Source organism: Podarcis tiliguerta (assembly GCF_965153285.1).
Source record: "Podarcis tiliguerta genome assembly, chromosome: 8".
Lineage (NCBI taxonomy): Eukaryota > Metazoa > Chordata > Lepidosauria > Squamata > Lacertidae > Podarcis > Podarcis tiliguerta.
Window position 1 is genome coordinate 66,109,511 of NC_139541.1, and position 24,915 is coordinate 66,134,425.

Here is a 24,915-nt window from a genome sequence, read left to right on the forward strand (position 1 = left end):
TCTTCTGGGAGGAAGGAGCCTAATGACAGACCAAGCCAGGCTCTTGAAGAGGAACTGTCTGTCTTTCCTTCCCTTTTGCAAATGGCTCTGAGGAACAGCCCTTAGTGGAGTCTGTTCTGGGATTTATTGCGATTCTCTATGCAGGGTTTACAACAACTGTCAACACTGCGATGTCACGTGAGTGTGGCTGATGAGTGGGAAGGGGCTTGGGCATCAGTAGTTTTTGTTGACATTGGCCATTGTTGCATGAGGAGGTGTGTTGTCATAGGGGATGGTTTTGATGCACCATGTAAGATGGCAGATTGCCTTTGAATTACCCACAATTCCTTAGAGTGACACCTGAGAGGCATTGTGGGAAACCAGATGCTGACTAGATCCAGATGTCTACTGCTAATCAGTTTGCCAGGACAGAAGAAATGGGGGGGGGCAGGTGTACATAGGTACATAGGAAGCTGCCTACTGAATCCGAGCATTTGGTCCATTTCCCTCAGTGTTCTCTACATGGACTGGCAACAGCTCGTCATGTCTAGCACTTGGCAGAAGTGCTTCAATTACAGGCAAGCCTACTAGGATAGGTTAAAATCTAATAAGCATGACACAAAAAGAAGGCACAATGGAAGAAAGTAGGAAACAAGCAACTGCAAGGCTCAGGTATGTTCATTGTTTTTAAAGGCACCAGATGGAGTAGCCATTGATGGAGTTGGTTCTAGGAGTGCGCAGTCCCACAGGTTCTGGTTCCAGCCAGGTTTGTGGAGAAGTTCTAGGTTCTCTCCCTTCCATTCCGTTGGCTCGCAGCTGAAATGCTCACTCGTGGAGTCCATTCTAGGAAAGAGAATTCCAATGTTACTCACTCCCGGAGAGGTTCATGGAGAGGTCCCCAACGTTTACCCTCTACCTCCTGACCTTTACCAGGTATGACACCCACAGATGAAGCCCGTTCTAGGCAGGAGGAGCCCAGAGGCAGCCGACACCAGGGAGGCTCATGGGGTCGGCCCAGGTGACACCTACAGTGTGGAGTGGTTCCTGGTGAAGTCTGCTCTGGTTGCGAGGAGCCAGGTCCATTGACATAGTCAGGCAGTCTCACCACCCATGGTGATAATCGTCAAATTCAATGGGCTCTGGTGGAGTCTGAAGTAGGAAGGAGGAGCCCAGTGGCGGCTGGTCCCAGAGCGGCTCATGAAGTGGGCCCAGTTGCCTCTCCCTCCACTTCTGGCGGCTGCCATGTGCAATGGCCACTGAAGGAACCAGATCTTTCTGAGAGGAGTCAGCTGCATATGGCGGGTCCTGCAGTCTCCCATTCCACTTGTGAGAGCTGCCAAAGTCAATGGGTTCTGGCGGAGTCTGCAGTAGGAGGGAAGAGCCCAGTGGCGGCTGGTCCCAAAGAGGTTCGTGAAGTGGCCCTAATGCTCTTTCCTTCCCCTTCTGACAGCTGCCAGATACAGAAGCAATTGATGGAGTCTGTCCTGGTTGTGAGGAGCCTGGTGCATAGAGGTGGCTGTACTGTGTCCGTTTCCAGTTGTGAGAGCTGCCAAAGTCAATGGGCACTGCTGGAGCCTGCAGGAAGAGGGAAGAACCCAGGGATGGTTGAGTCCAGATGGGCTCGTGGAGAGGGCCCAGAGGTGTATCCACCCACTTCCGACACCTGCGTGGTGGAATGACCACGGGTGGAACTGGTTGTGTTCCAGAGGAGTCCATTGGTGCTTGGTTCCATACAGGCTCATGGATACGACCTGGCTCTTTCTCCACACCCACCTGATAACTATGAGGTGGAACTATCAGTGATCGAAGCCGTTCTATGCAGTAACCCAATGCCGGTTGCTTCCACACAGACTCGTGGATTGGGCCTGGCTCCCTGTCCATCCCGTTCTGGCATTTGCCATAGGGATTGGCTGTTGATGGTGTCTTTTCTGGAACAGGTGAGCCTGATGATGGTGACGTCCCCTTAGGCTGATGCAGAGGCCCTGGCTCTCTGTTTCTTCCATTCTGATAGCTGCCATAGGGAATGATTATTGGTGGTGTCTGTCGTGGGATGGGTGAGCTCAAAGACGGCGACTTCCCCTCAGGCTGATAACTTTCATAGACAGTAGCCATCGACGGTGCCCGTTTCGGGAACGAGGAGCCCGGCAATAATTCTTCCTAGCCAAGCTCACAAAGAGCGCCTGCCTGACTCCCTCTCCATTCTGACAGCTGTGTGGTGAAGCAGCCCCTGTTGGAGTCTTCCCTGGGATATACTTTGGTTCCCTATGCACAACTTGCAACAACTGCCAACCTCATGATGTTACATGAGTGTGGTGGGTGAGTTTGAAGGAGTAGGGCATCAGTAGTTGACATTGGTCATTGTTGCATGAGGAGATGTGTTGTCATAGGAGATGGAGGGCTGTTGGGTTGCCCTTTGTTATGATGCAACGTGTATGATGAGCAGGAACCACAGGGCTTGCCAGAGTAGTTCTTGAGCTACTGAAGGTGGGCCTGGGTGGTCTTGCTGCTACACCTGGCTTGCTTGTGTTTATGAACTGTGGCAACTATTGCTTCAGGTGAGGTTGCTGAGACTTATTTGTGACGTCATGTGGCACTTGGTCTGGTGGAGCTCTTCTTACCATACTAGCTTGCCTGTATCATGGGCCAAGAGTCAGCTTCACCTGTTGAACAGCAGCCTGAAGGGGGAGAAGGCAGAGTGACTCCCCCTGCAGCTGATAAGCCTTCTAGGACTCAGAGGAGAAGGTGAGAACCAGCTGGCTTCAGCCTTCCTAAGCAGAGCTTCCAGCAGCAGTCAGGTGCTGGAAACAATGCTTGTAGTTCCTGGCTCTACTTTGTTGCTTCCTGCTTGACCCCATGATGATCGGATTCCCTGACCCCTGGACCATCTGACCACCTGGATTGCTGTTCACCTGCCCCAAGGACTGGTCCTGTCTTTGAGTGCTGACTCTGCCTCCAGGCAAGTAGACCTCAGAGACTCTTCCAGTTGGGTGACCTCCGACTCCACTGAGCTCTGCACGTTGTTGCTCAGCAACGGGACTTTGGCACCTAGGCTTTGAGCTAAACAGAGGAGGCCCTTCTCAGTGGATGCTGCTTTGCTCTGTGGGGAAGCAAGATTGGGCCTTCTCCATAGTGGCACCCCAGCTGTGGTGTTCCCTCACCCTGATGGCATGGAAAGGTAACTCTTTGAGGAGCTTCTGCCACCACCTCACCCGGCCTAATGGTAGATTTAGCCAGCCTGTTCTGGATGAGAGAAATGTGCCTTTGCTGTAGTATCTGAGCCTACTTTACTGAACTTAAGTGTGGTATTATTCTCCAGAGTTCTCAAAGGGTCCTCAGCCCCCTCTTAGCCAGAGGACAGAGCCTAGAACTCCTCTTGGTCTCTGCTGTTGGATCAAAGAGCCTTAGCCTGCTATAAGGTAAGACTGAGGACAACATGCATCTTCCCACACCTTCCTGAAACACATTAATCCTTCTCACACTCTTCCCTGGAGATGTGTTTCTGCTTCTTTTCTCCCACCTTCTCTGTGGCGTATGAAGCAGAAGCAACCCTTCCTGTGCATCTACGCTGCTAACCCAGGGGTGGGCAGCATTTTCTCAGCCGGAGGGCCATGTTCCCTACTGGGCAACCTTCAGAGGCGAGTAAGCAAAGCAAGGAATGTGGGTTTCATCTTTCTATGCACCTCTGTGTCATGCCGTTTATCCAGACAAGCAAGTAGACATTCTCATGCTCAAGGGCACATTCCTGCCAGGCACAAACAATCTAGAAAAGTGCAAAGCAGGACTGTTGTGGGGGTGCGGCCTGTGGAGAGTTCGGGAAGCTAGATAGAAAGGCCTGAGCTTCCCTCTCCCTAGTTTAGGCCACTTTCCAACACCTGGGACAAAGTCCACACAGCTGTTGGAGGGGGGGAGCGAAACTCTTTCAATATCTCCTCCAACCTCATCACAGTCTGGTTGTTTGTTTGTTTGTTTATATTATTACCTGTGCTGGTTGGGTTCTAAACCCCACCTTATTTTGATGGGTAACAATATGGATTGTCATTCAAACCACTTTGCAAGTATGTGTGGCAAAGAGTGGTGCACTGAAATGAGAATTAAATAGATAGCAACTGGCACACCATTCCTTGAGATGTATTGGGCCAGGCTGCAACGCATCAGCAAGAACTAGAAGAGAATACCGCTGCTTTCACTTCCAGTACCCAGCCATCTTAAGCCTCATTTGGATACTCAGTTTCACCCCCACAATTAGGATTCTGTGATGTAGAGCAAAGATGACGGTGATTTTATTAATCTCCTTCCAAGCTACTTCCAGGCAATTTACGTAATAACGGAAATACGTTTAAAACAAGACCAAAGACCAACCAAAGTGGACACTTGTGGCAAAGGCCCATTTATCCAGCTGGGAAAATCTGTAGGAACAAAAAATGTCTTCAGGTGTTTCCAGCAGGGGTGAAACTGGGCTTTATTTCACCCCGGTCAAAGGCACAGTTTGGCACACCCCACAGATGCATTTGCTTACACACACGTGTGCACACAGACTGGAAGCTTCAATGGTGCCACTCTGAAGGCTTCACCTGGGGTTAGAAAACCCAGCTAGCCCCCACCCACACCCCATAGCTGCCGTTTCTGGAAAGTGCAGGTGGTGGATGCCTCACTAAATGCCCTGCTCTGAGTTAGACGCACTAGCTAGCCTCTTCATTGCACCCCTGTGCCCAGTCTACCATTTATTTATTTTTTGAGGGTGGATATCCACACTTAGGAGCCTGCTGTACTCATGCAAGTTCCTTGTGCCATTTAGCACCCTGTATGGTTGCCATGTGTGGCAGGGGAGAGTGGTCCATTGGGGCCCAGAGTGCATGGACCTCAGGCAGCCCCCAACATGCCTGCCTGCCTTCTTACTTACATCCAGTTTGGGGCATGGAGCTGATTGTCAGCTTCCTCCTCCTCCTCCTATGTTTCCCTTGGAGAACTCAGCTGAGAGGAGGATGGGGGCACAACTTCAATTACTGTATTTTTCGCTCCATAAGACACACTTTTTCCCTCCTAAAAAGTAAGGGGAAATAAGTGTGTGTGTCTTATGGAGCGAATGCAGGGGGGAGGCAGGCAGGAAAAGCCCCCAAAACTGCACACAAGCTCCGCGCAGCTCTTGCGGGCTTTTCCCCAGGAGGGAGAAGGGACTGACGCGGCCAGTCAGTCCCTTCTCCCTCCTCGTAGAAAAGCCCGCAGGAGCCGCACGCTCCTTAAAGGGTGTGCGGCTCTTGTGGGCTTTTGCAGGAGGTGGGGGAATTGCCATATCTGCGCACAGTCTCTCCTGGCCGGAGAGGTGGTGCAGGGCTAAAGAGGAAGCCAAGACAGCCAGCGGGATGGATCCTGCTGGCTGTCTTGGCTTCTTTGCTCTTTGGGGCTGGGGGGCGAAAATAATATTTTTTTTCTTGATTTCCCCCTCTAAAAACTAGGTGCGCCTTATGGTCCGGTGCGCCTTATGGAGCGAAAAATACAGTAGTTGCTCTGCCTCCCACCACTGCTGGTTGGAGGAGGGCCTGCAAGGGCAATCAAGCACTCCTCCTTTGCACTACTATTGCAATCGCTGGCGTAACACTTCAACTGGGCGTGTGTCACTTCAACACCCGATACCTGTATTTCCTCGCTTGTCTCTTCTCTCCCACCTTCTGCATTGTGTCTGTCAGACGGTGAGCCTGCAGTCAAAGGACCACCTTATCTTTTCATCACAGCATAGCCCCTAGAACAGATTGCCATTTCCTGCTGCTGGCAAATTGGGCTCTGGTCTTTGCAAGCTCCTTCCACAAAACGTATTGAAGGGTTATAGAGCATCTGCTTTGAATGCACAAGCTCCTAGGCTCAGTTCTTGGCATCTCATCCTTTCCCAAAACCCAGGAAAGCCACTCGGGGCTCATCCAGACTTCCTTTTGCACCACGCTTTCCAGGGAAGGTCAATGCTTTAAAGCTCTGTGCCCGAGCATTTCTTTTTTCCTCGGAAAACCCACATCTTACTGCTGAATCAGAGAAAATATCAGTCAGCAGAGAACCTGGTTGACATTGCTCCAATTCAGCTGTTCAAGCGACTGTGTTCCTTTACAATTCTTTCTTGCCTTTGCGGCAGTTAGAAGCGTGAGCTAGGTAATACAGCACCCCCATGTGGTCTAAGACATACGCTGATACAGAGGGGGATAATATGAGAATATAGCTGATAATTTAAGACTATGATAATGTAAGGATATACACAAAACTATTTTTTATCATTTTTACTTTTTTAAAAAATGGTGTTCTCTTTTCCAACAATAAAAATGGTGATTATTCTCAAGAGAAGTTTAGCATCAGGACAGCAGAAGCAAACTGTTTTACTCCTGAGATCTTGATTTGTGTGTATTACAGTGCATATGCTTAGGGTATTTCTTTCTTTTAAAAAATCAGGATTAGCAAGCTCCCATCTTTTGTTCTGGTGTACTGGGAATGAAGGAGCAGTTTTAAAGCATGAAAAGGGGGGCAGAGAGAAAAATAGTGTGTTTCACAAACATCACTACCTAACGCTCCCCCACCAGCAGCTTTGGGGCTTCTTTTGGATGTGAAGCTATGTTTTGTTTTGTTTTGGATGTTTTGTTTTTAACTTATCTGTTGGTGTGCTTTATGCTCACTTAAATTCTGATGCCTGTTAAACAGTTAATTGCTTATTTTTTTCAGTGTTATGTTGTTGTGATATTATGCTTCTTAATGTATTCTTATTGTACTTCTGTACTTAGACTGGGTTTTTCAAGGGCTGCTTTGAGCAGAGACGGCTACATCTGGGGGCAATGCAATATATAAATAAACTGGTTAGAAAGACCATTAAGGCCATGGTCCAAAATTATTACTGATAATATAGGGAAATAGCTGTGTTGAAGAAGGCAAAAGTACTCCAGGTCCATGAATGAATGAAATGCTTTCATTGGTTTAAGACTGATCTTAGTGATGCTTTCTTGTAAAGGGAATTTGTCATTGGTGGTCTTATCCCTCTGGATCTCATTGCCAGCTGGGCTCTGGAAGACTTGTCATTCAGAAATGTGTGTGTGTGTGTGTGTGTGTGTGTGTGTACACACAAACAAAAACCCAAAGAGGAAGAGATGCACTTTTTAATGAAATGAGTGAATTGAAAACTATTTTGTACTTTGGGCTGGAGGGGTGTATTATTGCCTAGTATCCACTGTGCTAGTACTACTCCAGAAAAGCAGATCAGGTTCTGCTGAATATACATTAATGCCAAGCTTTTGCACGATACTGAAGGGTATTGCTGAATTTGTTTTAATAATAATAATAATAAAATTTATATCCTGCCCTCCCCAGCCAAAGCCGGGCTCAGGGCGGCTAACAACAATCAAATAATCAAACAATCCAACATTCTAAAAACATTTCATTATAAAAATTCATTAAAATCAAATTGATGGCAACCGTTAAGCAAAATTCTGTGCAGGTTGCCAGAGGAGGGAGTCAGGCTGCGCCCTGACCAAACGCCTGGTGGAACAACTGTCTTGCAGGCCCTGCGGAAAGATGTCAGGTCCCGCAGGGCCCTAGTCTCTTGTGGCAGAGCGTTCCACCAGATGGGAGCTGCAGCCGAGAAAGTTTTCAAGTCTTTGTTAGCTTTGACAAGTTGCAGCAAGAGGAAAACTTTCCAAACTTGATGAAAAATTTGTGAACCATTCATTCAATAGAACTGTGGTAAATCAATTGGTTGTCAATTTATTTTGGGACCCAATTCAAGGTGCTCATATTAGTGTTTAAAGCCCAGAATTATTCAGGCTCCTTCCCTAGACACCCTCAGGTGCTCAAGCCCCCCTCTGCTGATCTTTTTCCCCCACCACCCTCAGCTGCTCAGGGCTGGGGTGGTCCAGGGTTGCCGGATTAGGAGCATTTCAGGGTCCAAACCTGAGACCTAGGGATGGCATCTTATTTCTATGATTGCAAATTGCTTTTAGCTGTTTCCAACGTTTTTACTTGTGGTATCCCCACAGTGTGCCCAAATTGCTGCTCTGGGCTCTTCACATTTTGCAAAGCTACTTCAAAAATGCTGATGAGCCACAAAGAAAGGAATCTTAATGTTGCCCGCTTTCAAGAACTAGTCACGAGCTATGCTTCTCTTGGTAGCAAGATTGAATTCTCCCATGTTGGAGAGCTCTGGGTGGGAAGATGCTTCTTGCCCGAGAAGACAAGATTGGTTTCCACACCAGTTTTCTGATAAGTGGGTGCAAACTCCAAATGAGAGCTGGTTCCTTCTTTACCCAGAGTAGACCTCACTGCAAACTAACAGGCTGTGCACAATGGAGAACATCAGGCACCATCACAACAACAAGACAACCTCACATACCACATTCTTTTCCTTTTTTGCTCTAGGCTTAGGGCCTATAAGCTACACAGAAGCAAGAGAGCTCAGAAACAGCAAGCCACCTTGCTCTTCTCCAGAAGGCAGAGCCAAGAAAGTAGAATATTTCTCCCCTTCAGGAAGGACTTAAATAGTCCCTGCCTTCTTCCTGAAGAGCAGTTAACCCTTTGCCTTCTGCTCCACTACCCCCCTGACCGAAAAACCACAACTCTGCCTGGTCATAATGTGACTTCATCGTGTAATTCAGGCATAGGCAAACTCGGCCCTCTAGCTGTTTTGGGACTACAACTCCCATCATCCCTAGCTAACAGGACCAGTGGTCAGGGATGATGGGAATTTTAGTCCCAAAACAGCTGGAGGTCTGAGTTTGGGGATGCCTGATGTAATGAATGCTACTGGCATGTATTTTTCTCTCTCCATTAGTCCTGTATTATCTCTCCGACTCTATGCTATAAGCCAGAGCTTTCCAAACTGAGTGCTGCGACACGTTAGTGTGTCACGTGAACGCTCCTCCTGGGGCTGGAAAGGGGTTAGTTTAACCTCCGGTTTGCTAGTAAAACTGAACTACCATGTCACAAAATGATGCATGTCTAAAAAGTGTGTCACCAACATGAAAAGTTTGGAAAGCTCTGCTGTAAGCCCTTAAGAATTTTGACAAAAGACAGTATGTAACCGCAATTAATATTCCATTACAGAAACTACTCGGATCTTAACAGTTCCCTCAAATGACACTTTTCAAGTCAGAAAGAAAGACAGACAAACAGTAAGAATATTTTTGACCTGGTGCACTATATTGAAAATATTCAAATGAAACACAAACCCAGATTCCAAAGTTCTGTATTTTTCAAAATAAAGATCACACATTGTTTAGAGACAATCTACACAAGAGTTACAAAAAATAGTTGCCCAGGCATAAGCATACACAGGTTTGTTAATTATACACATATGGTTACAAGTGTGCTTGCAAAAAGGTTCATTGGAAATATACACAAGGCTCTGTAAATGTACACCGTGTAGTGTTACAATTCTATATTCAAACAAGGAAAATTGACAGTATGTTACATTCACTTACAAGTAGACAAAATGCAAAATACAGTTTATCTTCTGTACAAAAAGGCAAAGTGATTCACACTTTACAAGGTGAAAGGGGAACTCTGATTGTAAAGGAATACTAGGGGGGGGGTTGTACTTTTCTGCACTTTTTTACTGCCACAAAATAAGTAAAACATTACTTTTTCTTTTTAAAGAGTCAAATAAACACTATTTTTGAACTGAATCATTTGTGTAGAACATTTAGAAAGGATTGCTACTCTCTTGACTAGGTGACAAATAAAAAAACCAAGCATTTCTTTTAAACATTAACCAGGCTGTATAAAGAGAACATTTCCTTCAAAAGAAAAAAAAAATTTACTTCTGGTTGAAATTACAATTTACAATATACAACACTATATGCTACGACCATAAAAGGGGTGAATATACACTGAAATGCACAGGGTTTGCTAATTTATTTTCTTACCAAAAATGGGTTTATGTTGATTCAAACTTCTCCACATTTACATTACAGAGGTTTACAAATGTACAATTGTACAATCAAAAGTATGTTCCACTACTAGGGTACATTATAGATACAGATTAGACATCAAAACAAGAAAATACTACAAATTTTTATATATGCAAAGTCTACACCAAGTATACACTATATATTTATAGAAGCAAGACCAAAGTTGAGTTGGATTTTTTTCTCTCTACATGCTAAATAATAATAAAAAAATTGCCTCCGTGTTAACAGAAGAAACAGGAGTAGGCAGTAACTACACACCCATTGTCTACGTTTAAAAACTTCCTTGGTGTGTGTTCTCTCCCGATATTTACTGCTAAGCTTAATTCTTTAGCACGTTAATACTAAGAAAAAGGAATTTTAAAAGTCTCTGAAACTTAAAAACTTATCTTAATCGAAGCTTTAGCAAATTGATTTTTTTTCTTTAATTTATAAACTGTTAAATGCAGATTTGTGCAATTTAACTAAAACTTTATACTTCTCTTTTGAGTTTTGACTAAAAGAGAACAGAACAGGCATTTTCCAAAAAAAAGCTCTGTCTTTAAGGTAGAGGAGTTAAAAATGGGCATTTCATTTAAATTCAGATTAGCCACCCTGAAAGTTTCCGTATTTGAAATAGTTACATCAGTGAACAAAAAAAATGTGGCTTTCCATGTACATCTGTTGCCTATGTACAAGAATTCTATACACCACTGAAACAGCAGGGCAATTAAGTATTTAAAAAAATAATTAGTACATGTTATGCAGAATAAAATTAAAGAAATTTACAAAGGGTCTTTTTGCCTTTTTTCTTTTCTTTTTCTTGTAGTTCTCACGTCTATGCTGAGCAACCATGAATATTTTCAAAGCATATATTGGAATATGAGCGGTTGCTGGCTGTAAATTCCAGGTGGTCACTGGCTCTCTTCTGTAGCTCATTGTTTCAGATGATACCATTTGGTGGTCCACAAATGGGCCCGAGGTCAACCCCGTTTTTCATGTAGTACTTCTCCAGCTTGGCCAAGATGTGTTTTCCATAGGTGTATTTGCGGAGAGTGGCAATGTGGGGCCGGATCTAGAGGGTAACAAGAGGGTTACAGGAGTTTAGGAACAACCCATGCAAATGATGCTCATGAATCCTGAGTAATATACAGAGGACCACTCCTGTAACCAAAGCTATAGGTCATGATGAACCCTACGCATGATTCTGAAACCGAGAAATGTTTGCAAACTGAATTCCTACAGGGTGGGTTGCAGACTGAATCGGGGCACAACGCCTCTGAATAAAAACAAGAGGTAATTTGCTGGGGATCCTTTGTTTCTATTGTGCATTCTAAATAAATCTGCAACAAAGCCCTTGTTTTCTTCTGCACCAAATGTGTACTACAGCTACTACGTTTCCTGAACCTAGTTCATTCTCAAGTGCTATGTAAATGTTTCAAGTGCTCATTAAAGTCAATTAATATGCCTGGGATTGCATAAACACACTTGTGACACTTTAAAGACCAACTGATTTATTGCCACGTAAGCTTTCAAGGTCTAGAACCCATTTCATCAGATCCACAAAAGGCTTCTGTCGCAATAAACCAGTGCTGCAAGGTGACTTCTGTGTGTGTTCACTGTAAAAGACTATCCCTCTGGAATTAAAAACAACAACAACAAATCTTGTGACATGTTAGACAGCAGCAAATGTATTATGGGCTAGAGTCCATTTCATCTGATGCAAGTGTAATAAAAAAACGCACTTGTACTACTGTAGTTATTTATTGCTAATTTCCTCACTAGTTACTGCTACTGACAACCTACTAAGTGTGATTTAGAGGGGGGGGGGACTGAGGAAAAACTAGTTTGCCAATGTTCATCACTCAGAATAAGACCATCTTTCCATGCACCTGTATGCGCTGTCTCCTCCAGAGCTGCCCTGTGTTCTAAGTACCTGTAGAGACTTTGCCCTTGTGGCTCTTCCCGACAATGTATCATTTGCATTAACGCACAAGCAACACCCGGCCCCTTGAGAGTTGCAGTGCTTTTGAACTAAATAGCTTTTCTCCCACCCTTCTTATGACAATGCACAAGCAGAATGATGCAAAATAAGCAAATGTGTGGAAATTTGCTTGCCTTGTATTAATTTATGTAGAGTTCAGGACTCGAGTCACCTTGTTAAAGGTGTATGTAAAATCTACAAAGAAGACAGAATGCTAGCGAGAGAGAGAGAGCAGTGAGAACTTTTACTTCCCTGGAACAAGAGAGTGGAGTCCTCCAGGCCTCTTGGCTGGTCTCTCTAGGACTCTTTCTTCACCTCCCCTGCTCTCTCCCGGCTTTCCTCAGTTCACTACAACTGGCCAGGCCAGCCGCTTACCTTGTGCATGACAATCTTCCTCTGGGCCGGCTCTGCCACATCAATCATTTTCTGTACCACATAGTTGGCGTACTGATCTTTCATCATGGTGTATAAGGCACTGTGAGGGCCATCGTTCATACTACACACCTCGTCAATCAGCATGGCACGCTCAGTGCGGGAGGCGTGCGTAACACACTTCTCCACAACGTTGCTGCAGCAAGGCAAAAGGGCCACAGGTTATCCGGAATACCCAAGCACAGCACTCCAAAAACACAACCACATGCTTCCCAAAGCAGAGGGGAGTTTTATACTGGATCAACAGTATATATTTTAACATTTGAATGGTGGCACTAGCATCTCCACTGCTGTATGAGAATGAAGAGTGGGTAAATAATAGAAATGGCCAAGGCTGACTTTAGTCTTTAGGATGCCTGAAGCTGGATGCAGGCGTCGTTTCTCGTCTCCCTGCCACTCATCAAAATGCATCTGCCGGTAGCATTTGCTAATGTTGGCTCACTGGCATTAGAGGCAGGGGTAGCGAAGACTTGATGCATCCACAAAAGGGCTGGAAACAAGAGGTGTATATACATCCTAGAGCAACTGCTTTATGCCACAGCACATGTGCACACCAGGCACCTTCAACCAGGAAAGCAGGGAAGGAATCACGATGCACAAATCTGTTCTCATAGCTCCAAGCCATTTTGGTGATACCATCTGAACTAAGCCAGTAAGAACTTCAACCAAGACCACACAAAAGCTTTATATTCAAGAGGTTCTTTTTATTTTATCACACACACACACACACACACACACCAATGAAAGCTTGCACCATGGCTAACAATGGCCACTATTTAGCAGCTATGGTAAACAACTGGAAATTAAGTCTCCTATTCTGCTCACATCACACTAAGAAATCCTGTTCTAGTTTCTGTCGTAATTCTTGTTTTTGTGATGGTACACTAAGCTGGATTCTCCCCGCACCCTCTGGTGTAATCTACAGTTGTGCGTGTTTGCGCGTGTTTAGAAAAAACACACCACAAGGAACACACATTACCTGGCAAACTTATGCTGACTCAGGACCAGCACATTGCCTCTAATTTCGGCCACGATCTTGCTTTTATCTTCAGGTCGCCCATGTTCAAGTACATGTTGGATGACATAGTTCCCATACTGATCCTGTTTGGGCAGACAAGCAGGAAGCACATCAGCTCTAATAGAACCTCGTGTATCAGAAATCCTTAGAACTTGCATTTTTTTCTTTTTTTTTCTTGCTCTGTGACATTTGCACTCTGCCTTCCCACCATAAAGAGCCACCTTCAAGGTGGCTTACAAACACAGCAAATGACAATAAAACCTCATAAAACTTTTTTTAAAAAGTAAAATAATAAAACTTCAACACACAAGAAAGAATCAGGAATAACAGAGTGCTCTGTAAAACTCACCAAAGGCCCAGGTAAATAATACCGTCTTAATTTGGTGCCTAAAAGATAGAAGAGGAGGTGCCGCAAATATTTCTGGAGAGGGCAGCCTATAAATGGGGCACCATCACTTAACAGGCTCTGTCCCATGCCACCTCCCACTGCCTAACCCCTCTAGGCAGAGGCAAATGGAGTACAGCCTCTTTCAGAAGATGAGCTTCAGGAACAGAAAGATTTACACGCAAGAATGGTTCGTTGGATAACCTTGTCCCAGCCTGCTTTTAGAGCTTAAAACCAGTACTCTGAATTGAAACTGGGATCAGACTGGGAGCCAGTGAAGACCTTTAAACACTGGTAAGATGGTATGAATACAGTGGAACACAGTTAACAACTTGGTGCCGCATTCTGGAACAACAAAAGTTCTTAACGCTCTTCAAAAACACCTAAGGACATAGCCAAATCCAGTATTAATAACCCACAATGAAAATGAAACTACTGATGTATATGGGAATTTGTTTACGTTCAGCGTCTCCTTCTCAGAGCTCATGGTGGCATACATAAGGTCCCCAAGTTGATATTTCATACAATTACAAATATAAACATTACCTTATATTTTACCCTAAGCATAACTTTTGGCAATCTGGTCCTAAACCATACAATGTACACACATTTTGCATCATGGCAAGAGACTGCTAGTGGCCTTGTTCACATGTGATTGCAAGCCCAATCGTAGTTTAATTATGAACACTCCACACCTCCACCCCAAGCCCAGGTTGTATTATATTCAGGGGTGTGATTGCTACCATTCTGTAGGAGCACATAAATGACAGGACAGAAACAAACTGCAGAATGTGGTATAGGGTACAACATTCGGCTTCCAGAATTCAAAGCTTTTATTTGAGTTTCTAGTCCTTAGGAGCTGTGAAGATATGCTTGTGAAGCAAGTGAGCAATGTAGGCTGGATTCTGCATGTTGTAAGCTGCATTTTTATATTTTATGAAATAGTGGGTTATAAATGTTCAAATAAAAGAAAGAAGCTGACCGAGGTGGCCAAGTAAGAGCATAGGCAAGTCATTCTGGGAGTGTTTTAAAATAACTTTGGTAACAGAGCTGCCAGCCCCAAACACTCTCAGAGGACTTGTCTAGCTTTATTTACAGAATGGAAGATTCCACCACAATCCCAGCACTGTGGTGGGATAAAACAGGCCCTGGAAATCTCTAGAGTCTATTCAAGCCTTAAAAGGCACACGAGCCCCTATGGTTTGCACGCAACCTTCTTTTACTCCCAAGCACTACCTGCACAAGCTGCTCTGTGTGTTGGTGAAGCTCTTCCAGGATGGGGAGAGTCTGCTCAGGTAGACAATGCTCAAGGATCCTCTGAATGACACGGCAGCCATATGGATGGGTAGACAAGGCGAACACCTGAGTCCAACAGACACGAGTGAGGACAGGGGGAAACTCATTAGAGCAGCCTAAAGTTCAACGAACTGAAATATTCCGCAGGACATAAAAGGTATAGTATGTGATGATTATTCAACTAGAGTGAGGCTCTGAAAGCTGTGAAACAAAGCCTGCTCCACTTCAGAACCTTTATTATAAACAGGCAGGTGCCGCTGCGAGTTTAAGATTGTCAAAAACCTTTTCATTGCCCTGATGTATATGTATCGCCAGTTAAAAATTCGTTCAATTCTGGAAAAGAGAAGTAGCTCTTAGATAGGAGAAGCCAAGGGTCTCCAGGGTCACAAACGGGTTCATGAGAAAAAGATAATGCCGCTATACACCTGCTATAGCCTTTGCTCCACCAGCTTTCCTGAAAGGAGCTCCTTTGCTGTTCTTCATTGCTGGAACTCCCTTACAATATACCCATTGCTACCTTTTAAACGTTGATCAAAATCTACCCTCTCCTATATAACTTTGGCTTCAGACCTTCAATTTCAGCAGGGAATTAGGAGCAAGCTTAATAACATTAAAGTGGAATACTCTCTAACGCCTGTTCCCCGGGGAAAATTCAGAGTGGGGTTTTGGGGTGTAGTGTTCTCAGGTCAGGGGCCTATCTTTTTGGCTCACATTGCTCTGTCAAACAAGGAGTACACTATAGATTCTCACAACTATAACCACAACATCCTACAGAAATCCCCCCCCCAAATACACAGACCCTCAACACACTTACCTGCCCCTTAAACGCATCAATGATAAACTGCAGGGACTGGGGCTGCACACATTCAATGCACTTCTGCACAACGTGGTTCCCATTCTGGTCTTTCACACACTTCAACACGTGTCCATCCAGTTCCCGGACCATCTCGTTCTATGGAAGGCGGGGCAAAGAGAGAGAGAGAGAGAGAAAGCACCACCAGAATCGCAACTGGCAAGCAACACAGGGGCAGTGAGAAGCTGCCTTGAACAGGCTCAAATCAATTCTCCATCTAAACCAGTATCATCCACTGGCAGCAGTTCTCTAGGGTGTTAGGGAGAAACAGCCCTTTCTTATCATCTGCAAATTGATCCTTTTATTCAACCTGGGGCCTTCTGCGTGCAGTGAAATGTGCTCTACCACTCAGCTATGGCTCCATCCAAGGGAAGGAACATTTCCATCTATTCTTGCAGTTAGCAAGGAGAGGATTTCCATAGCATGCTGTTAATCTGTGGGGCAGAGAGCAAGTTGGATCTCTTCAGCTGCTGTTCCTTCTGACTGAGAGCTAGCCACTGATCAGCACTTCTCTGATCCGAGAGAGAGGATCCAAAAGGAGGGGAACATAGTTTTAAAAGTTCCTTAAGAAATGCTTTCTTCAGTAAGTTTCTGACAGAACTGATCTGAAAACTCACTCACAGTATTCCTCTCGGCCCTGAATCCCTAGCCCTGATCTCTGCAGGTTTATTACTATTTGCACACTGAAAACAGGTCACAGAAAAGATGCACCATAAAAACTAAAAGAAAAAACAACTCACACACACAAACACAACAAAGGACAACAAGGTAACTCAGTTGAACAACAACATTCAACATCAAGTAGTAAAGTTAAAATGGAAACTTACAATTACCTGCTGGTCTGGAGGGATAAACTCAAGAGCCTTCTGGATAACTCTGCAGCCGTACATCTGCAAAGCCAAGGAGAGGACATGGCCACGGATACGTTCTGCCAAGGCAAGTTTTTGTTCCAGGCTGCCAAACTAGAGGGAATGATAGCATACAGATTAGAATCAAATTAAGACTGTCCTCTTATTTTAAGATGGAAGCAGTTCAACTACTAGAAATAGTTAGCATCGTGGATATGACTCACCTCAAAGAACTTTTGGATCACATAGTTTCCAAATACATCAACCATCAGCTGGTAAGCTGCCTGTAGGATTTCATTAAATACAAGCTGCCGTTCCGCTGGGGTGGCACGTTCCAGTTTAAGCTGGATAAATCTGCAGAGGTTGCAATTAAAAAGAATGGGTTTATGGTTTTATCTGAGTTGAAATTTTGACGAAAGTCATTCAGCTGCCTCACATGATTAATTGAGGATCAGCTGCAAACTGGAGAAGAACCACAGAGATTTCTGGTCTAACCCACTGCCCTCTGTATAAAAACTCCATGCCTATTTTAACTCAGATGAGTTAAATTAGAGTATGCCACTAGCAGAGAGCTGAAGAAAACAAGCCCAACACATCCCGGTGCCTTCCACAAGAGGCATTAAGACACATCCCTAGATTCCCTGCAGATGAAGGGTCCTGGCTGCAAGGAGGTTTCTAAGCACCTTCAGTTGAACATGCTAGGAAGCCCCCTTCAGACCTTGTCCGTCAACATGGGAAGGCTGCAGTGGAGTGAGCATGCCAGAGGACACTACAGGTAAGGTTGATGTTCATATGCCCACTTGTCCCTACATACCTGTGAGCGTTTGTGCAAAAGGGCAACCCTGTGATTTGTTCTCAATTAGCTTCCCCATCTCACCTGGATCCATGCTGATCCTGGGAGAACTCCATGATGTGCCCGGCAATCTCCCTCAGCTGTAGGTTCGGGTACCGGTTATTACGGAAGTCCTCAAGCAGCCTGCTGCGACCAGAGGGCATGACGTCCGACATCCCATAACGCACACGTGAAGGGAAGAGTGTGCTGCTGGGGCTGAAGAGGCTGGAGGCACTGCTTGCGCTGCGATACTTGGCTTCAGCTCCAGGGGCAGCAGAGATGTAACGGCCACTTCCGTTTGGAAGCCCTCCTGCAAGGGGACCGTGATTTTAGTTTTAAAATCCTTGTCGAAATACTACAGTAAACAGGGAGCTGACTGGAAAGAATAACGGCTGTGAATACAATGCATGTTGTTGTTTTTTAACCCAGACTGCAACCAGGGCAGAGCATGGTTTCTCCTCTAATAAGCAGAAATCTAAACACTGCAACCCAAAAGTTGCATGGCTGACTGTTTCATTCAGACTTTTGCATTCCCTTCCTCTTTGTCACCTATGGAGAAGGGATCAAGTGCTTCCGCTTTTAAACTAACCATACTCCCTCCTGACACTACAACTCAGGGAACTGTCTTTTGTTTATACTATGGTTAGTGTGAAAAAGCCAAAATCAAGCTGCGTTATAGATCCGTTTGTTCTTATTAACCATAGTTTAACTATAGTTCCTGAGTTTAGACATTACCGGGAACTGTAGTTAGCCTAGAAGAAAAAGCTTATTCTCATCTGTGAAAGAGAAGGTGAAAGTGCCTGAGTGACAGGGGTTGCTGTGTCTCATTCTTGATACCACCTTACATCTTGAAGAATGGGTTTAAGATGCACATATTACCTCTTACCCAGTGTCTGTCACATTTTTGCTTTTAAAAAATGCAAGGGTGGAAAGCTTAATGAAGCCCATTATAATGGGACACTACTCCTTAGTGTTAGCTGCACGTCATGACATGTGGCACAGCATATTATTTCAGCCTGCAGCATGATTTATTAGAAACACATGAATAAGGCAATATAGTGCAATCAATTTGTGAGTGGAAAGGCTAGGAAAGACCCTTGCCTGAAATTTTAGAGCCACTGCCAGTCAGTGTAGACAACCCTGAGCTAGATGGACCAATGGTCTGACTCAGTATAAGGTGCTTTCCTATGCTTCTGTTTAAGGATTAACTTCTATAGAAACCACCCCACAAATACACAGATGGCACTTCCTCTTTGTCATTCTTGTAAGTCCAGATTATTTTCCTTACAGTAGATTAAGTGCAAGACATTTGGAACATACCATGTGTGTGTGGTGGTGGTGGTGTAAATAACTCGCAGTAGTTTCTCCACAACAAGGAGGACATGAAATGATGGCAAAATATTGAGAAACTCATCTAACAAGTACATTTGTTGCCCGGGGGGGGGGGGGGACCAAATGTGCTGCTTCTTAGAGCCTGTTTATACTATCATGTCATGCAACATGGACAGCAGGTTTAAATTTTAATTCTGGATTTCTTGGAGGATCAGAAAATCTATTAAACCTTTTCAAAAAATTGAATGTTTTCCATAACTTGTAACCGGGAGATTAGGCTATTAGTGTGAGGTGACACCAACGATTATGAATATATGACATTCAATTTCTTTTAAAATATGCAGAGAGCAAGCCAAATAGGCAACCACAATGGTTAAGCAGTACTTTACCCAAACAATGGGCCACAATTGAAAGCATAGGTTTTCTGCCCACAAACACAGCCCCTTCACTATGAGCCATGATTAAACCAGGAAGCCTCTAACCAATCAGTTTCCCTGTTTCATCTGACCTTGGAAATCATGATTACCAGGCTCTTGGAATAAGGTCAAATATTAAGCCAACTTCATATTGTGGTTTAATAACCTGCCTTCTTCCAAAGCTGGTAATCATAGTTTCCTGGTTGGAACAAAATGGAAAGCTGGTTAAATCAGAGGCTTTCTAGTTTAACTGCAGCTCAGAGCGAAGGGACACGTGGAAACAAAAAGTTCATACATAGCTTGTTCTTGGCCTATCTCCTAAGCGGAGATATGATTTTCCCAAACTGTCGCTCAGAAGCATGAAGACAGACATCCCTATTTCCACCCCACAGCAACAGCAGTAATACCCCCTTACCAAGGTTTAAACTGGAAGAAGATCCGTGGGAAGATAAGGGTGGTGGTGGAGTCTGAGAATGGCCAGGTCCTTGATTAGGCAAAGGCATGCCAACAGGCCCCGGAGAAGAGGAAAACCCAAGGCCATTATAAAAACTGTGCCCAATAGGAGTCAGGTTGCTAGATGTCCTCTTGTACAGGTCACTGCTGCCCGTTAGAGAGTCTCGGCGAGAGCCACTGCCTGTATTAGAGTTTGCAACTGCAAAAGGAAGAAATGGGAGGATAAATCTGATTGGGGCATTGAACAATTGGGAAAGGGAGGATATGGATATTAACAAGGAGAGGTACTACGCTTTGGCCTAGGAGAAGTACAAACAGAAGAAATATGGAGATATTTGAACATGACATTTAAGAACTCCGTAAAGTTAACGGAATGCCCAGGATGAATAGCTTTCTCCTGATCCATATTTTACACTGCACATTTAGTGGAGAGCTGTACGAAACAGTGGGAATAAGATGGAGGAGGGCTGGCTCCAAATCCCCATTTGGCAATAAAACTTACTGGAGGGCCCTGAGCTAGTTATTGCAGGACAGCTGTTTAGAGAAAACGAGGAGGACCATATGGACTAGCACCCCTAAGCTCTTTTGGAGAAAGGGCAGAGAAAGAAAACATTCCTTGGTACATACGTAAGGCATGTGGCAACTGAAGCCATCAGACATGATCTACAGGCAGTAGATTTCTGCTACTGGGTATATCAAGGGCACAACGGTTCAATTTCTTCAGAACTGATTTGCTTGTTCTCGCCCATCACACACAGCCCTCCCCTTCAAGACAACCACAACTCCTACCTGCTGTTCCAAAGCCTCCCAGCGCAGACCCCAGTGTAGCACCAAGGGAACTGCTGCTCCCAAAGCCAAGGGAAGTGTTGGCAGGCTGGGCAGAGCCCTGAGAAAAGAGCGAGCTGCTCTGGGAATTGCTTGTTAGGGAGTTGTTGCCATAGAAGGAGCTGGATGCCAGGTTGCTGGTGGGCTGCTGCTGTGGCTGCGGCTGTTGAGTCCCTAGAGGGCGAAATGGTCCATTGGTCGTTCCTCCTAGACCGCCAGCAGCACCATTTGCTGAAGCAGCAGCAGCTGCAACTGCTACCAAAAAGAAGGAAAAAGGTTTTTTAAAACAAACAAACAAACAAACAAAATGCAATTTGGGAAACCTGCTTATAGTGCACTCCCATTTTACATTTCCATCATCTGTGCCATCATCACCTGCCGTTTACTCCACAAAACAGGTCAGCAATTCCCAGGTGTGCCGCAAAGCATAAACGTAACAAATTATAAAGGTTCCCGTAAACCTGAAGTTAGAAAAGGCTGACTGCAACATCTCTGCATGGATTTACTGCTCTGACCTCTCTCTTTTCAATCAGCCTCCACAGAGGAAAGCAGTTGTGTTGTCTCTCTTAAATCAAGGGTTGCCTCCTTTTCTTTGTTATCAGTTCTGAGCTCGCCCCATCCCAGGCTGGAGGCAGCACTGCTGGGCTGCTCTGAGCATAAACAGCTCTTATAAGAAGCAGATCGCTGAAGGCATAAGTGAAGTGTGCCTTTAATTTCAATTTGAGGTAAAACGTTAAAAAACCCCGAGATACAGGAATTTTTTTAAATTTTGGAATTTTATTTCTGTTACCTTGGCCTATGGCAGCCTTCACCATCTTGTTGCCTTCCACACATGTTTTGAACTACAAACTCCCATGACCCCCAACCATTGGTCATGCTGGCTAGGGCTGATAAGAGTTGTGGTCAAACATCTGGAAGGCACCACAATCGCCACCCCTGTCTTAGTTGTTACCAACAATGCATGGCCAGGCCAGAAGTCCTGCCAGAAGCCCACTGACTATGAATGGTAGACCTTGAGTCCTGCCAGGAGTCCTAGTCTACTGCCATCAACCATTAACATGAATTCACTTCTCGCCAGGAGTCCTGATGTACTATTTTCTCTGTTTTCCTTCAAGTTTACTTCAGGAAGGAAAAAATGGCTCAGGCGCATGCATTTCTGAACTCTGCTGCAAATTCTGATGCTAAGAATTCATCTAGGTTGCCTGCTATTCCCCTGGCAAACCACTTCATCTGTCTAATGGTCCTGCTGCTTCTCTGGCAGTTTTCCTAATGCATATGAAGAAAACTATTATTAGCTTCTCTCTCGTTAGCAATTGGCTAATGCATCTTGGCTTGATTTATGGTCAAGGTATGTTGTTTGCCAGTTTGTGCTCTTTTCACCTCTGGTGGTCTTACTAAACCAGGTGCCCCTCTCCAGATGTTTTGGACTACAATCCTCTTTGATCCCATTGGAAATGAGCCATGTTTCCAAAACATCTGCAGAGCACCAGGTTGGTAAAGGCTGCCTTACAGCAAACATTTGTGCCTATTACCGTCTCTGGCTTTTCAATCACGCCAACATTTTCAGGTACTTGCTTTGTGTTTTGCCATTTCCAGTTTGTAGCAGTATACATTTTACGTAAGCCTTTATTGTATTGGTCTTAAATAAGCTCTGGATGTAATGAAAGGATTTAAAACCTCCCAACTGTCTTTTTTTCAGCTTTCCATAAAATTACTGCCCTCGTTCTGAGACATCCCTTCTTCTAAAATTAAATGTAATTGTATTAGACTGTGTATACAACTGACTGCTCACACTGATGCAGCTTTTGATGGCGCTCCTCACAAAGTGGTTCAGCTGCTTTTACACTAGGATCCTGGGCAGCACTTAAGGTTAAGTCAAGGCCTCGCCTTTTCCTTCCTCTCTTATGTAAATTCATTTACATGTCTAGAAATATTGCCCATACTCTTGACTTCACATTTGTGAGGGTAGTCAAAATCATAGCTGAAACATTTTCTGCTCTGGCTGGGCCCCAGGATGGGGCCAAATGGTGTGGGAAGAAGAGAAACAGCTCAGTCGGTAAAGCATGAGCCTCTTAATCTCAAGCTCGTAGGTTCGAGCCCCACATTGGGCAAAAGATTCCTGCATTGCAGGGGGTTGGACTAGATGTCCCTTGCAGTCTCTTCCAACTCTATAATTTTACACTATTTTATTTTAGCTAGGTTTTTTGAACCACAAAGCTTTAGCTTGTGACTTTTTAGTTTAGTGTGTGCTGTGCCTTCCTAGACATGTAAAATGACACCACCTTCAATGTTCAATATAATTTGAATTCTATAGGAGGGCCATTGCTTCACTGGATTTCTAATACACTGACTGTATCAATCACGAACATACCGAAGTACAGGAAATCACTGCTATCCCAAACTATTATAGGGAGACTTACCTGCTTGTGCTGCTGAGGAATTGATGATGACAGGAGCAGGGGCCACTAGTCGTACCGGAGCTCCTAGGCCATTCCTAGCCCCTGTATTCACCACAAGAGTACCTGTTTGGTCATAGTAAGCTGCAGGAGCCAGCACTGGATAACCTACAAAAACAGGTCAGTTGATCATATTAGAGACTTTACATAACACTCCCCTCTACTGTCTATTAAATGCAATGCCCCCAATGTGCCCGGTGTCCACCGCCCCGAAAAAAATTCTAGGCTCCTTTTACAGCTTAGGAAGATCTGCTGCTACGAGGAACCAAAAGCTCCTACCTGGCATTCCTGCTGCCAGCCCCTGCCCAAAAGCAAGAGCCGAATTCACTGCTGCTGCAGCCACTAATGAGTCAGTTTGCTGGCCCTGTTGGTTTTGATTTGGTGTCAAAGGGCGCTGGCTGGCTCCTCCACGGAGAACCTAAGGCACAGAAAGCAAATGGAGTTATGCAATCCTTATAGCTGGTTAGCCACAGTGGTTTGGGAATATGACTGCCAGTGGCTACTGCAAATTTGATTATGGCAAGCAACAGGAAAAGCCTCTAGTATACACCAAAGGTTTCATACATTCCAATGGCGTTTCAATGGCAGCACAGAGAAACAAGAGGGTGCCACTTTCAAAATAGCTCGTCTGCATTCTGTGCTGCCATGCTACATCAGCGTCATAATTTGGAGGGGACTGCAAACACACACACTCTCCACTAATCATTCCCAGTAAAAAAACCAACAACTTTGTAGGGTACCAAGTACAAAGAAGAAGACACTCACTTTGCTGCCATAGAGCAGGAAGTGAAAAAGCAGCCTCATTGGTTACTAGGAAAAAACAAACACTGGCTACCAAGTGCTGCCAAAATGTGTGGACTTTTGACTAATCAACAATTAACAGACCGAAGCCTGCAATTCTACAAACTTCTGGAAGCTGATCTAATTTAAAATACAGCCTGAACTTCCTTTGGCAATGAATAGCAATAAACTTACTGTATTTTACTCCAGTTTTACCGAGGGAGGTCTTGCAATGGCTATGGAATTTATTGCCTTCTCCATGCTATAAAAATATATTCCTAAATATGCACTCTTGTCTTGGATATATCAAAAGGGGACGGATACATTTTCAATGGGCAAAGGAAGAAACTGGCAATTTTTAACATTGTTGCTGCTTTCTGTTTAAGAAGGTCCAGCTCAGCACACCTGAGTACAAAGCAAGATTCTCATTACCGAACAGCGTTCTCAGTGAGGGCAAGAGTGTCATCACTGCCAGACCTTTGAGGACAACTGGGGTGGCCAAAGAAAGATGCTCTTCTCCATTACTATACACAAATACACATAAACACCTTCTACCTGCCAGCTTTCAGTAACCTATTCCATTGATGCTACACTAGCACAACAGGCACCAACCAACCCCAAATGTCTGAGACAACCCTACCAGGTCCATGGTCCCTAATACTGGGACCATTGTTAAACCCTGATTAATGAGAAACTTTCAGAAGTTTTGTTTATTATTTCTTTCACATTACATATTTCCCTCCAAGGAGCTCAAGATAGTGGTATAATTAATTCTCTCCCCTCCTCTCTCACATGCTTTTATCTTCTTAACAACCCTGTGAGGTAGGCTACACAGAGACTACAACTGGCCGGCAGTCACCAAAAGTGAGCTTCAAGGCTGAGTTGCAATGTGAATGGTGTCTCCACAGACCTAGTGCAACACTGTTAACAGCTACAACACACTGGCTCTGCAGTACTCTCTTGTAGCAAGTTCAGAAAAAAATGAATTCTGATTTGCTAAATTGATCTTGAGACGTTTTTGCTACAATGTAACCATAATCTACATTTTGCAATTTTAAACCCACTTCTTGCCGTACTCAAGTCTTAAGGGTTTACGAACTGTCAGCACACACCCTCTGCTG

The 24,915-nt window shown here is 44.6% G+C and overlaps 1 protein-coding gene and 2 long non-coding RNA genes across 21 annotated transcripts in view; 1 reads left to right on the forward strand and 2 right to left on the reverse strand.

Annotated features, from left to right (window-relative positions):
• Positions 1–639: 639 nt before the first annotated feature.
• On the reverse strand, positions 640–1,063 carry LOC310684815. The gene is made up of 2 exons (XR_014514817.1): positions 926–1,063; positions 640–822 (listed from the first exon to the last, which is right to left on the reverse strand). It is a non-coding gene; the product is annotated as an uncharacterized lncRNA (long non-coding RNA).
• A 1,555-nt stretch (positions 1,064–2,618) lies between these two features.
• Positions 2,619–7,243, forward strand: LOC310684864. Its single transcript, XR_014514899.1, has 3 exons — positions 2,619–2,721; positions 3,296–3,395; positions 6,959–7,243. It is a non-coding gene; the product is annotated as an uncharacterized lncRNA (long non-coding RNA).
• A 1,925-nt stretch (positions 7,244–9,168) lies between these two features.
• The window catches only part of PUM1 (pumilio RNA binding family member 1), a 49,487-nt gene continuing 33,740 nt past the window's right edge, over positions 9,169–24,915 (reverse strand). For 10 of the 19 annotated variants that reach the window (XM_083454768.1, XM_083454766.1, XM_083454752.1 and 7 more), the window contains exons 11-22: positions 23,294–23,432; positions 22,979–23,122; positions 20,523–20,813; positions 19,696–19,932; positions 17,578–17,842; positions 16,925–17,054; positions 16,680–16,814; positions 15,814–15,951; positions 14,940–15,065; positions 13,280–13,401; positions 12,244–12,436; positions 9,169–10,959 (exon numbers count right to left, since the gene is read on the reverse strand). In XM_083454768.1, coding sequence (XP_083310894.1) covers positions 10,828–10,959; positions 12,244–12,436; positions 13,280–13,401; positions 14,940–15,065; positions 15,814–15,951; positions 16,680–16,814; positions 16,925–17,054; positions 17,578–17,842; positions 19,696–19,932; positions 20,523–20,813; positions 22,979–23,122; positions 23,294–23,432 — 2,052 coding nt within the window. In that variant the 3' untranslated portion in view covers positions 9,169–10,827. The remainder of the gene's footprint in view (positions 10,960–12,243; positions 12,437–13,279; positions 13,402–14,939; positions 15,066–15,813; positions 15,952–16,679; positions 16,815–16,924; positions 17,055–17,577; positions 17,843–19,695; positions 19,933–20,522; positions 20,814–22,978; positions 23,123–23,293; positions 23,433–24,915) is intronic. The other 9 variants (XM_083454753.1, XM_083454770.1, XM_083454765.1 and 6 more) reach the window with 1 other exon arrangement.